Below are 15379 nucleotides of genomic sequence, written 5' to 3' on the forward strand. Positions count from 1 at the left end.
TGATAAGTTTTTGAGGTTTTCTTGGACCCCTCTAACTTATAATGCTCATACTAACATAAAATATATTTTTTTTTGTTGAAAGAACATAGCTACACCATAATATAAACATAAATATATTTATATTTATTTACATCGCTACAGCATAAATAAATTTATATATTTATTTTTAATACAATGCTCATAATAAATTTATATATTTATTTTTATTACAATGCTCATACTTATAATACAACCATAATCACATCCCAAAAAATGCCAATATTGAATATGAAATCTCGCAAATCATGAATATAAAATCTCCCAATTTGGTATGAGAGTCAAAAAATAATTATGGTTGTATCATGAATATAAAATCTCGCAAATCATGATTGATTTAGGAGTCAGTGCCTAATCAGATCACAATCTTTCCGTATTAACTCAATCACCACCTAATTGTTAGACTTAATTGACATGATTAGCGATATTTCTTACACCCTTTCATATTATGGTTAGGGAATTGTCAAGTCAAATTTGAGCCATATTCTTAGTTTTTTGTTACCATAATTATAAGAACTCTTTGTGATATTTTTTATAAAAGCAAAGCCAGGTGAGTAATGAACTACCACCCGTGCTTTTTCATTTCGTTCAGTCCCTACACAAATGGCCGTCTTTAGTTCTGTGCCTTTCAAAAATGTCCTCGATGGATCGCTTAACCCTCATATTCTGATTGGTGATTCTAATATTTTTTGATATATAGTTTTAGTATCAGCGTATTGATATATAGTTTCTTTTACTAATCCATTTTGGTTAATATAGATGTCATGGGACATGTTATGCAAGTGGGTCGCATTCAGATGTTTTCAGTTAATGAAAAAGAGATCCCAAAGATTTCACTGCTGATACGTGATGCAGAGTAAGTTCTATTTAAAAATCATATAGAAAGTATTATGATTAAGGTTGTTATTTTAGAAAAATACTTTTGATACACTTGCTCTATTACAGATTATTAATTTTTGAATTTTCAATGGTCTCTCAGTGATGTTTGAAGATTCAGATATAATGCTCATAGTTATAATATTCATAGTTAAGTTATAGTTATAATATAATGCTCACAGGTTATCATCTAGATTAATATAATGCTCATAGTTATAATATAGGAAATTAGATTTTAAACTATATAAAATTGATTTTGAATTTAACATAGGAATTGCATTTTAAACTATATAAAATGAATGAATATGTATCACTCATCTGGTCATGTCCAGCATTAAAAAAATATATTTACATAAAATAAACATATCAGTCTCAACTCCAATCTATAATACATAACTAGGTAATTTATAAAAAAATATTTTATTTAATTGTAAATAAATATGTTTACATAAAATAAACATATCAGTCTCAACTCCAATCTATAATACATAACTAGGTAATTTATAAAAACTATTTTATTTAATTGTAAATATGTAGAAGTATAATTTAGTTGTACATATAAATTTAAAAATAAAAAATTATATGTATTTGGGTTTCTGACGAATTTTAAATTAATGGACCTTTTATAAAGTGAATAATTAATATATAATTTATTTATGAGAAATATATTCAGATATAAATCAGATTTTCTTAATAGTAATTAATACTTAATTTGTCATAAGTTTTGTGACTAAAATAGGAAAAAATCATTGAATGTTTGGATAAAGAATTTCAATTTAAGATATCAAAACAATTTACACCTATTATTCCTCACAAGTAAATCTTTGTAATTAAGAAAAAGCTAAAAATTAGGTAATCAATATAAATGTTGAATCTTTGGAGTTGAAATACTGGAAATCATTCAAATATTTAAATACTATTTAGGTTGACAATAACTCGAATTATAAGGATGCATAAGCATATTGATGTTATTGTATTTGAATACCATTTAGGTTGACATGGTATAACAACGATTTAAATATTTCAATATAATATGTTAACCAAGTATCAATATAAATATTTGGTCACAAACATTTTTTACTGAAAATAATAGATGCATAGTCAATATCCAATCTTATGACGTTTATAACATAGATGCATGGTGCATGGTGAGTAATATTTTGTGGGTTGTATTATATCATTTTCGTAAAGTTTTTCTAAATATTTGTATTTTTTATAAAATATATTAGATCATGAAAACTGATTAGATTAGTTGTCATATTTATAAGTTAACCTACGCGGATATTAACTATCATCACGTAAATGAAAACTAAAGAATCAGAATTAACACGAATTTAGTCCTTGATTTATCTATACTGAAGTTACTAATATCATTTTTAATATGTAAATTTATATAATTTTCCGGGTTAAGTTCGAAGTCAAATATCATTTTTAATATGTAAATTTATATAATTGTTGATAGGATATTTGCCAATTACAATCCATCAGTTAGAATTCTCTGAGATTTGAGTCACTCGAGTCAGCTTCTAATCTTTTTAGATATTAGGATTGAGCTTATTTAACCAAATCTATATATCTTAAGTGATGAAAATAGAGTTCAAATCCAATAACCGAACTGTAGCCCTTTATCTGGTGGCCCCTCAAAACGTGTTAGTAAAAATACGCTTTTGTAACAAAAGATAAATTAAAAGAGTCATTATTGCGTTTACATTTTTAATATCTATAGATTAAAATTTATAATTTCTTTTAATATATTCACTCCGCGCAGGACGCGGATTATCACTTAGTACTTGGTATTATATTAGATGCATAAGATGTTTCACAAAAGTTATACTCTAATTAATTAAGCCCATAAGAAATTAAGAAGAATAAGTATTCATCCATACCTACCATATACATGAAACAACCCCAATAGTAATGCAATACCTAGTTTAACATTTTAAAAAATTTACGATATTGTAGAAAATCTATATAATGGATTGGCAAATAAAAAAAAAGGATAGTATTTTTTTTTTAAAAGGTGGTGGATACTGGATGCCCAAGTATGTGTGGGCCAGTGGTGTTTGAGGGAAATAAACCTAATACGGCGAATCCCGGTTCGAACTCCGCTGGCCACACGGATATGAGTTATTGCTTTCGACTCATTTGAATGCCCAGAAAAAGAGTATATATGTGGACTGTACCTCCACCCGGGGGTTATATGTGTTTTTAATAGATCCGGATTTAACCCTTTTAAATTAAAAAAAAAAGTATGTGTGGGCCACATAAGATTGATAGCGATGATCTCGTGGGCCATATAATTCATGTGAATGTTTTGTTTCCAGTGTGTTTATTATCAAATGTAGTTGTAGATTTAAGTGTTAATTATATAATGTGATTGTATGATAGATGAAGAATTGTAAATAAAAGTTTTAACATTGAAAACTTCATTGTAAATAATCCAATATTTTCGGGGTAGAAAATTATAAACCACCAATAGACAATATAAGAAACCTCAAAAATATAGATAATAAAGAGAAAATTTAGGTTTAAAAGTACAAAAAAACACAATGCATTACAATTTCCGGTTTAATATTTTAAATGAAGTGGATGTTTTATAAATTACATTTTATATATGTTATTCAGTCAAATATTTAATTCATTCAAATAATTTGGTTAGCATATATGTATGACCAAAACCTAAAATACAAGTACAATCTTACAGAAATTAATATCTAAGTTAATGTTAAATTGAACAGAATTTTTCGATAATATCAAATAATGTAAGGTTTTATGGAGTGTTCATGTTTAATAAAAGAGATATCACTAATAATTTGAAATAATAAATTAAATTATTGCATGCAAACTATAAAATTGTTGTATTTGAAAATATTGTATTAAACTATTAGCAATATGGTAAATATTAAAATTATATACCACTAATCATGTAAATCAAATTAAATATTATATGTATAAAATGAAAATAATCATCCGCACGGTTGTGCGGGTCTAAATCTAGTTTCACATTAAAACAACACTTGAATCAGAGATTACGTCTTATTAATAAATATAGTCAATCCCATTCCTTTATCAACAACATATTTACATTTTTGGCTTATCTTACGGAATTACTTGCATGACTTTTGCATCAAGTTTAGTATTTTTTTTTAGGTTTAGTATTTTAAACGAACATACTTGGTATTATATTAGAAGCACAAGATTTTTGATAAAAGTTATACTCTAATTAATTAAGTCCATAAGAAATTGAGAAGAATAAGTATTCATCTATACCTGCCATACACATGAAACAACCCCAATAATTATGCAATATCTAGTTTAACATTTTAAAAAATTCACGATTATGTAGAAAATATATATAATAGATTGGCAAATAAAAAAAGGATAGTTTTTTTTTTTAAAAGGTGGTGGATACTGGATGCCCATGTATGTTTGGGGCAATGGTGCTTAAGGGAAATAAATCTAATACGACGAATCCTGGTTCGAACTCCGCTGGCCACACAGATATGAGTTATTGTTTTCGACTTATTTGAACGTCCAGGAAAGGGTTTATCCGTGGGTTGTACCTCCACCCGAAAGTTAGATATGTGTCTTTAATAAATCCGGGTCTAACTCGTTTAAATTTTTTTTTTAAAGTATGTGTGGGCCACATAAGATTGATAGCGATGATCTCGTGTGACACTAACAGCAATCAGCTTTAACAATTATTCACTAATTTGATATCAAAAACGAACAAATATAAGTCTCGATATCAAATTGTTCACATAAGTTCCTGCATTGTCCACACTCGCAGTGGTTCCTCCCGATGTTGGCCAGCCGGTCTCGGACACCACGATCTTCGCTGATCCGGCTCTTGATTTCTCCAGGGCTGCGTAGACAGTATCCAGGAGTTCGGAGAAGAGGTTTCGGTATGAGTTTGACCCGTCACTGACTACAGTCTTTTTTGAAGCTAACAGCGCGTACTCCAAACTGACGGCTCTCATGTTGTTAAGATTCCCGAGAATTCTATCACCGGCGTAAGAAAGATCCGAAAATCCGGGGTGAACGATCCACTCGAGGGAGGAAACCCACTAAAACCGCTGGTGTCTATAGCTGTGGAGACCTTGATCCCGAGGTCTGAAACAGCTCTCTCGATTTTTTGCATTGCGGGGAGGAGACACATTGCGTATGGTTCCGAGGGTTGCATCTCATTCCCTACCGATATGTAGAGGAATCTGACACCATTTGTGTAGTTGCGGATGTATTTGCTGACCCAAGTGTCTGCTTGCGACTGGAAGTAGGCGATAGTTGGGAGATACTAGTTCGGAACATCGAGTATAAGCTCAATGTCAGAGCCCTGTAGAGCGGCGAGAACCTCATGGTCAGGATAGTAAAGCCATCCGCTGGATGTTACGCTGCCGGTAAAACGCAACCACATCTGTCGGATGTGGCAAGTTGTTTCCAATTTTCTCGTAGCACACCCCGATTTGTCCCGCTTCATTTCTAAATTAAAGATCATACGTAATGAAAATAATATTTAATCAAATTCTGATACTATCATCAGGTTAAGAAAGATAACTGAACCTGCCGTGTGGTAGAAGGAAGCTGAGAATAAACAGTAACAGTGGTGCTGAGGCTAAGCAACTCGATCGATGCTGAGACATCTTCAAGAAATAACAATGTAAAGATGATGTTAAGATACACCGATTTTGTTTTATTCCAAGAGTAAACGGATGACTTGTAAGTCAATGAAATGAAACAAAGTCATCGAATCATATCGTTCACTAGTTTTAGAATGTTATCCATTAAACCCATCGTTCATGAATGTCTCACTAAATCTATGCTATGAAAAAAATCAGAAGTGTGAATTTTCTTTACTTGTAGCCATGACTGACCAAAATTATTTTGGACCCTAGGGCAAAGTTTTTTTTTTGGTCTTTTAAGTTTGATTTTTTTAATATATTTTTTGCCTTTTGATAAATAGAACTTTAGTTCTTTTTGTATAGTTTTCTTTTAGTAGATAAGATTTTGTTACGGAACCACAATAACATATACATAAATAAATTATCATATGGAGTTTTTTCAGTTTTGTTTTGTTTATTAACATACAGGATTGAGCTAGACCGTCGCACTCCATGTATCCCTACCAAAAGGTCTTAAATGTAGTTTTTTTTTTGAATGAATGTAAAAATTATTCAAACAAAACATTATTACATCAAGTGCAACTTTGATTTCTCTAAGAGAATAGAATGAAAAACTCTATGCACAAAGGAAACCCGAAACAAGCTCTTCATGCATTTGGCTTTGCTCCAAACCAGGTTACCAAACCATCTTCAAAGAAATTCCCCCTCCCTTTAACTGAAAGAAGCTTCAATCTCACATTTTTATCCACAAGCCTAATCAGGGTATTTAAACCTCTTGGTTTCTCTCTGTTTGCGAACATTCCTCTCTAAATGTAGCTTCCAATAGAGCCTAACCAGCTTGACTCAGAAATCTTACTGTTAAATGGAACACATCGTCCACCTTCTCAAAGTCAAATATACTCTGGCTCAAATTCTATTAGTTATATATTTTTTGAAAACAAGCCGGATTAAAATAGCTCATCAGAAGAATCGAGAATAAGTAATACTATCTAAAGAAAAATGGTAATAAATTATGTTGATTTTTTTAAAAAAAGGTTAGACATAGAATATCCGAATAATGGACAGGGCCGGCTCAACAGTTTTACGGACCCTAATGCAAAAAAAAAAAAGTTGGACCCTTCTATTAATATTAGTTCAAAATTTTGATAAATTTTATTTTTAAAAACAAATATTATAAGTATATTTTCAAAAAATTGTGATGAAACAAAATATTTATATATATATATATATATAGAATTTTTTTTAACTCATTTATAGATATTTTTAACATAAAATTACATGTATTTTTTAAACTCTGGATCCCTTAACTATTAAGAAATGGAGGGACATCGGACTGGACCCGGGGCGGTCGCGCCGTTTGTCCCCCACCTAAGCCGGCACTGATAATGGATCTTTCCCTACACACCCCACTGCATACAGCCAAAGATTAAATGCGATGATGACTTGCATTTTGGAATCATGGTAAAAGCCGGTAACCACACGTCTATTACGGACCATTGAATTGTATCCTAACGTTGTTAGACAAACTAGCCACCATCAATTATTGTAAGATGGCTTTCGTTACAAATAGTTCTTGAAATCATCAATGGCACTTTAGTTATTTCTCCTTAGTTAGACGATAATTTCCGAAAGGTCGGAAGTTTTTCTATAGAGAAACATTAATTATAGCCATCATCAGTTATGTGTGTTTCTGTAATGGATAATTTTGGCATTTGATACTCAAAAAAGTACAATATTGTAACGAATATAATGAAATGGCAGATAAAAATTTAGTGGATATATACTGGGTAACCAAGCATTTAAGGGAACACTCCTATACATATATAATCAATAACCTCATCGTATCAATGGTGTTAATTTTTGTTATGAAAATATTAATGAATATTCTTATACATGTGTGAAGTATACATTATGTTCTTAATATCAAGTCACAGGCTAGTAGCCACCTCATAGCAGTCTAGAAAAATCAGGGGCGGATGCAGGTTGTGTGGGGAGGGTGCAGTTACCCCCATAAAAATATGATAAAAAGTTAGAACTATAGCTAAATTGTGAAGTGTACGCTTATCAGAGTGGTTGTGTGTGAGATGTCAATCTAAGTCCCACATTGGATATTAGACAAAGTAAAGTCTAATATATAAAGAGATGTTCAACTCTAATTAGTACGAAGCCTTTTGGAATGGAAACCAAAAGTAAATCCATGTGGGCTTGCTATTAAGGCCCAAAGTGGACAATATCGTACTAATCAGATAAAATAGAGTTGGACATGGGATTTCACAATCCCAACAATTGGTATCAGAGCGGTTTGACGAAAAGATGCAAAAGACCAAAATACCTGAATTGTGGTTCTTAGTTTGAAGGGGAGAATGTGAGATGTCAATCTAAGTCACATATTAGATATTAGACAAAGTAAAGTCTAATATATAAATAGATGTCCAACTCTAATTAGTACGAGGCCTTTTGAGATGGAAACCAAAAGTAAATCCATGCGGGCTTGCCATTAAGGCTCAAAATGAACAATATCATACTAATCAAATAAAATAGAGTTGGACATGGGATTTCACAATCCCAACATTGTTGCCCCCACTGCGTAGAAACCTCTGCGCCATGTTTTCTGTTCGAAACCTTTATTTTTTGCATAACTGTTTTAATTTTGAAGCTATTTATTATTTTGAAATAGAAAATAATCTTCTAATTCCATCTCTTAAACAATGTTACGATTTAACTGTTCTTTATTTCTTTTCTAAAAAAGTATATATACCATTTAATTATTCTAGTCTCATCCTCTTTCTTTGTTTTGCACACTAATTTTATTTTAATTTATTTTTATTTATGTCTAAAAAACTACATTCCAATTTTGCTCTGTAATAATAACTGCATCTAATTTATTGATTTTTAACATATTTTTTGTATTCTCTTACAACATTTTGTATATTTTCTATAAATTGTAGAAAATGTTCAAACTGAAGAATAAAATATATTATTTTTAAAAAAGATTGTAAATTTTTCTATTTTCTTACACTTTTTATTAAGTTGTTGTTTTAGAATATAATTTAATTATCAAATTTTTAATAATAGTTATTTAATTTTGATATTTATTATTTAATTTTAATATTTTAAGATAATGAAATTTATAAAAGATAATTTAAATATTAAATAAATGTTCCCCCGTCAAAAAATATTTCTAGAGCCACCACTGAGAAAAATGAGAATACAAAAGATAATGAAAAACAAAAATGTTTTGAAATAGTTTAAAACTCGGACCACAATTTAAGATTGAGTTTGGCACTAAAGATTGCAACCACGAAGGGACATGTGACATGTCTTACGTAGAACAGTAAGCATTGTCTAGTTATCCTAATTAATAGCCAAATAAATTTATTGCGGTTGATTTCAGTTTCGGACGACAAAAATAAACGACGTGTTGATGATGGCTTTGCTAGGCTTGTGTAATGTCTAACTGTTTCAGCTAAATATTAAAAAAGTTTTTGTTTATTATAATCGAACAATTTAATATATATATATATATTGAAGATTTTAAAACAACTCTCGTTACTTTATTGAAACAGATGAAGTAAAAACAACGGTTAAGGCTCATTAGTCCTTATTATTACAACAAGTTCACACATTTTTAAGACATAAAATCTTCAAATAGACAATAACCATTTACCGCATAACCCTTGCTTCTTTAAGAAGTCTCTCGAAGGAGATTAGTTGAACTTAACACCATATTTAAGCTGTCTAGTAGTAGGATTAAACACCCCAAAGTACCTCTCAGTCGCATCACCCGACTTCTCATTCTCATCGAACATGGCGAATATGTAAGTTTCTATAGGTCTTCCTCGCCTTTTAGGAGATCCATTCTGCACACTTAGTCTCAAATTGTTAACATAAGCCTCCGCATTCGGCACACTTGCCCCGGGTCCTCCCTGCGTGGGCCAACCGCTCTCCGACACCACCACTTCCAACGATCCCCCGCCCGATTTCTCCAATGCAGCGTAAACTGAGTCGAGATTGGCATCGAAGAGGTTTTGGTAATGGAGCTGGTTGTTGGGGTCATTGAATTCATTATTACTATTCGGTTGCAACAGAGCGAATCTTAGAGAGACGTCGCCGTTCTTGAAGCCGAAGTAAGTGTAGATATTGACGAGCAGAGGAGATCGCTTGTTCACCAAGAAACCTATCACCGGTTGGAGGAAGTTTCTATACTCATCCTTGAATCGTCCGCGCGAAGGAGGATACGTGTCCGTGAAGGCTCCCAAGTATGTAGTCGTAGAGACCTTGATATTGCTGAGGCCTACTGCGGAAAGCGCTCTATCAATGTTCTGGATAGCCTGGAAGAGAGCCACCGCCCCCTGTTCTCCTGGGTTCAGCTCGTTTCCGACCGATATGTACTTGAATCTGACATCGTTGTACCTCTGGACGTTGTCTCGGACCCATGTGTTGGCATCCGCTTGGCTATCTGCGAGACGTTTTATGTCGCTATTGGGAACGTCGAGGATGAACTCGATGTTGGAGCCACGGAGAGCGTTGAGAGCTTCAGGATTGGGACCGTACATCCGCATTCGCGGGATGCTGTACTGCTTGTACAAAGCCACAACTTCCGGTGGCTTTGGTAGGTTATTTCCCAACTGCCCGAAGCATACTCCGATTTGTCCAGCTAGTAATAAAATCGTCATACAATAAAATATAATCATTAATGCCAGTTACAAAAAAAAAAAATTAGGGTTACAGAAGATGATTAATGGATGCTACATAAGATTAAAAGATGACTAAACCTGTGGTGTCGAAGAAGGAAGCTATCAGAAGGCTGAGAAGTAACATCAACATTGGTGATAATGCTAACATCCTAACCCCAGACATTTTCATGCAATAATACTGTGTTTTTTTTTTTATATGTTTGAATCGTACCATTTTGCGCTTATTTATAGTGTGAGTTCGGGGGTTCAAGTCAGTCAATGCATGCAACGCCCTTAACAAATAGTATAATTCAATACATTTATGTTTGAAAAGTCTACGATTATGAGTGCTCTTCACAAACAGCTTTCATAGCTAGGGTCAATATACCCATAGACTGAAGAGTCAAATGAGATGGATGATGAATCGGTTATAAAAATACTCAAATTTAAGTGGTTGTTGTGTTTTCTAGTAATAGGTTGGTTCATGGTATTATGAGACGTTAATCCTACGCCAATCTCGTCTGAACTAATATTAACTGTTCTTTTAGGTTATTAATAATAGGTTTTAGACCACTAAGGTTAGACTATTAATGGAGCCATCACTGGCAGAGAAGAACGAATAAACCCATTGATTTTCAGACGAGGAAAAAAAAATAGTGTTGGCTTCTTAAATGTCTCGAATTCATAACCAAATTCTCAAAAAGATTGTATAACACTTTTACAGAAACATATACAGTGAAACCTCTATACATTAATAATGTTAGGACTATACCAAAATTATAATTTTTTATTAATTTATAGAGATTATTAATTTATCGAGATACTAATTGAACCAAAAACTCAATTTGGGACTATGAAATTATATTAATTAATAGAGATATTAATTTATCGATTATTAATTTAAAGAGGTTATACTGTAGTTAGAAAAATTTGGAGCCGGTGATGAAATGGAATGTTGCCTAAAATAAATTTATCAGTACAACGAAAATGTATTCAAATTAACAATGTAAAAATTACATTTTCGTATTTGTTTTTGTAACTGCTTTTACATATTTGTTAAAAGGAGGTTACATTTACGTAAAAAAGTTTTAGTGGTCCAAATAAATCTGTTATACCATCATTTTTTTGGATGAAGAATGCTATCAAGGAAAATTGGATCCAATAACCGTCAAACAAAAAATAATTCATTCATTATCTAAAAATAATAATTTCACCTGTACAACTTGCTTTTTATACATAATATTAACATATTGTCTTCACATGCAACCTGAAAAACCTGCAAAAAAAAATATTAATAATAATAACATTTAAAAGTAACTTGTGGTTACTATTGATGCATATATCTTCTCTTCTTCTTTCTCTTTTTACTATAAGTACAAATACACACTACTAAATCTTTTTTTTTGGTCAAAACACCACCACATCTCAAAGTAAAGAAGAAACAAAAATTATAGGCTTACAAAATTGAGTTTAGAGGAGAAGATGACGCACCGTAGAGAATGAGGTGACATTGCGCTTCTATAATCTATTTTTTTATACTCTATTTCTATTTTTATAATGTGTTTCTGTTTTTATACCATTTTATGTTTTTATACGTTGTTTTATTTCAGTTATCCAATGGTGAAAAATAACAATGGCGGACCGACAGAAACGTCGCTGTGTCGGAAAAAATAAGAGGAGATAAAGATGATCTTTATATGGTGGTGAAGAATAACAACGGTGAACGAAGTGAAGGTATATCAGAACGTTTAGAAAAAGAAGAATTGAAGAAGATGAACTCACCGTCTATACTATATTAGATGAACGAAATAGTATAGTATATATTATTTAATGTAGCTATTTATGTAAAGTTACCATACTATTTGGGATATATTTCTATAATATTTCTTAAAAATGTAATAATCTGGTGACTGTCAATATTTGAAAACGGGATAAACTGTTTATATCTCGGATGTGGGTTGACATTTCCGGGTTAGGGTATACTTTTATCATCTGAGTCGAGTTTCACTAAATTACCATCGTTACTATGTTACTTATATTAGTGATATGACTTCATCTATGTCGTAATTTCAGTCTATTTTATTCAATAATATAATAGTACAACATCCATATAACTTTGCTACTAAAGTCTCCTGAATTATTGGACAAGAACCGAAGTTTAGTTTCCCGTACACTCTAAAGGTACTATACTATATCTACCATGTAGTATAGTATTATGAACCTGGTAAATGTCATTATTTGAAAATAAGGAAAACTGTTTATATCTCGGATGTGGATTGACATTTCCATGTTAGAGTTTAGTGTTATCATCTTTGTGGGGGTTTTACTAAATCATTCTTGTTACTATATTACTTGTATTAGTGATATGAACTCATCTATGTCGTAATGTCAGTTTATTCTATTCAATAATATAGTAGTACAACATCCATATAACCTTGCTACTAAATTCTCCTGAATTATTGAACAAAAACTAATGTTTAGTTCCCCGTACACTCTAAAAGTACTATACTATATCCACCATGTAGTACAGTATTATGAACCTGGTGAATGTCATTATTTGAAAACGGAGAAAACTGTTTATATTTCGGATATGGGTTGACATTTCCAGGTTATGGTATAGTGTTATCATCTAGGTGGGAGTTTCACTAACTCACCCTCATTGTTACCTAGGGTTTAGATTTATAGATTGTATTTGAGTTTATAGGTTCATACCTAAGGTTTAGATTTACTAAATAGAGGTTTGGGTATAGTAAACCATATTATATACATTCTATTTGGGTTTATAATACTTCTTTAATTAGGGTTTAGTTTTAATAATCAGTGGTGTGTTTTGTATTTTTAGATTCTTCATTATGTTTGGGTTTATATTTTACTGATTAAGGTTTAGCTAGATTTTATAATTAGGGGTTTGGGTATACTATTTAGCTGATGTGAGAGAGTTTAATATGCAGAGGTTAGATGTCAGATTGATGTCCTATACTACTTCATCAAAATAGAATCACATACCTGCAAACTGTATGTGATGTGGCTTTTTTATATTCTCTCAAATATAAATAATCTACTGTAAATATTAGCCATACCTTCTTTTGTCTACATCATTTGTACATCCCTCCTCCACCTGCTACTTGTACAAAAGAGGGTTAGAACCGAATGAAAAGTGACACAATTGTTAGTTATCTAAATACTATCAAAATCAATGTCATTCACTTAATTTTGATGTTAAAGTTGATTATTCAGCAAATAAGCCTTACTATAAATGTCAGATATTTTATTTACATTTTTCTCATTGTTTTATTTTCTCAATTGATTCTTAAAATTATCACTTTGTCTTGGTTTACATATATAAAATTAACTGCATACATTTTCCAAAACTTCCAAGAGTTTAAGCTAAATGAAAATCACCTGGTCTTCCTAAACCTTATGGCCAAGTGGATGTGTTAACGTTTTGCTCACTGCAACTTTTTCATTACTTTGTTTTTGCTTGTTTTTAGATCCACTATGCTTGTAAATCCTTTTTTCATTATTACCCTTCAGCAAAAAAAAAAAGAAAACCATCTGGTCTTAGTTAACGAATACTTTTAGCCTCGATTGGTACAAATGATGAAGAAACAGTAGAAATATGCTATAAAAATAGTATGTTACATAAGCTACATAATTTCATTAAATTTTTTAATAAAGTAATTGGTAAAGTAGTAGCGGTATATAATTTTAAAATTATCATAAAAATTAGTATATAATATATTTATTTAAAAATAATATATATATATTAAATTAAAATATATATTAATAGTATTTTTTTATTTAAAATAATGAATCTTATTTAATTATATAAATTCAATTCAATTTTAGGTGTGAAATATGTATCTGCGTTATTTGAACATATTCTAATGGTATTCCATAAATTCAATTAACAAGTGGCATAAATTCAATTAGCAGCCAAATATTTTTCTCACCGTCGACAAGTGGCATAAATTCAATTAGCAGCCAAATATTTTTCTCACCGTCGACTTCAATTTTGGACGTACGACAAAATAGACGTTGTCTGTTTATGAACAACTTTTTTTTTTTTTTTGATATCTCTGGTGTCTGGGCAGCCACTATCCCAAATATCCCCGAAGGGGTCCAGCGCCCCAGCAGTAAGGATGTTAAATCGCTGTGGCCGGGTTTCGAAGCTGGGTGGCGGGCACCTCAGCCGAAGTTCCATTACCACCAGGCTACGAAGCCCGGTTGTTTATGAACAACTTGCTGTTATAATGCTGTTAGATCTGTCCACCCCCATACAGGGGGGTCCTTAAATACTAGAGATCCTAGACAAACAAAAAAATGGGGGCCCATATTACATTATAAATTTATATAATACAAAGAAAAAATGATAAATCAGAAAAACATAAATAAAAAATTGAGTCAGTGAAGAGATAGGAAGAAAAGTAAAAACAAAAAGTTTCTATAAAAGTGAAATTTATCTATGTATTATGATTTTTTATTATTAAGTTTTTCTGTTTTCAGTTTTGATATCATTTTCTTTTGGATAAACAAACCAAAATTTAGTTATAAAAAGAAATAAAAATAAAAAAATTGGGGCCTTAAAAAAGTGGGGGCCCTAACCCCAAGTTTCATGTGGATGTGCTCAAGGACGCCGCTGCCGCCATAACATTCCAACATTATTTTTAATACTCTCTATGAGAAAACAATCAAAAATCAGTCATTGTAGTTTTTCTTTTGTTCTCTGTGATAAAAACGTTTTTTGTCTTATATGATCCATAACTTTTTTAGACAGAAAATTATAATTTATGAAATCTCCCTCGTCGGTACTCAAACAACTGAAATTGAAAAGTCTCCTCTTTACGTCACGCACATTTGCGTCACAGTAACATACGTCATGAACGTAGAGACTCTGGCCTCCGGCTATAAGACCATGATTATCTCTGATACTCAAATTGGGTATCTTATTTATTTTTTAATAATATTAGTAGTTAATGTAAGAATAAGAGACTTATATAAGATATCCGAATATTTAGGTCCTCCAATGCAAGTCTCTTATTTTGGAGTTCTTAAAAAAATTTAAATAAAAATAAAATTTATTTATTATACAAAACATTATAAAAGATAATATTTAAAACATGGATTTAAAAAAAAACACAATAACAAATTTATTTATTATACAAAGCATTA

General features: G+C 31.2%; 1 protein-coding gene and 1 pseudogene across 1 annotated transcript; both read right to left on the minus strand.

Moving 5' to 3' along the window:
* Nucleotides 1-4602: 4602 nt before the first annotated feature.
* On the minus strand, nt 4603-6025 carry LOC108829658 (probable glucan endo-1,3-beta-glucosidase BG3; annotated as a pseudogene).
* A 3036-nt stretch (nt 6026-9061) lies between these two features.
* LOC108829656 (glucan endo-1,3-beta-glucosidase) lies at nt 9062-10442 on the minus strand. The gene is made up of 2 exons (XM_018603273.2): nt 10307-10442; nt 9062-10188 (listed from the first exon to the last, which is right to left on the minus strand). The coding sequence occupies exons 1-2, from the start codon at nt 10440-10442 to the stop codon at nt 9239-9241; spliced, it is 1086 nt and encodes a 361-aa protein (XP_018458775.1). The 3' UTR covers nt 9062-9238.
* Between the last annotated feature and the right edge of the window lie 4937 nt (nt 10443-15379).

This window comes from Raphanus sativus, chromosome 4 (genome assembly GCF_000801105.2).
Source record: "Raphanus sativus cultivar WK10039 chromosome 4, ASM80110v3, whole genome shotgun sequence".
Taxonomy (NCBI): domain Eukaryota; kingdom Viridiplantae; phylum Streptophyta; class Magnoliopsida; order Brassicales; family Brassicaceae; genus Raphanus; species Raphanus sativus.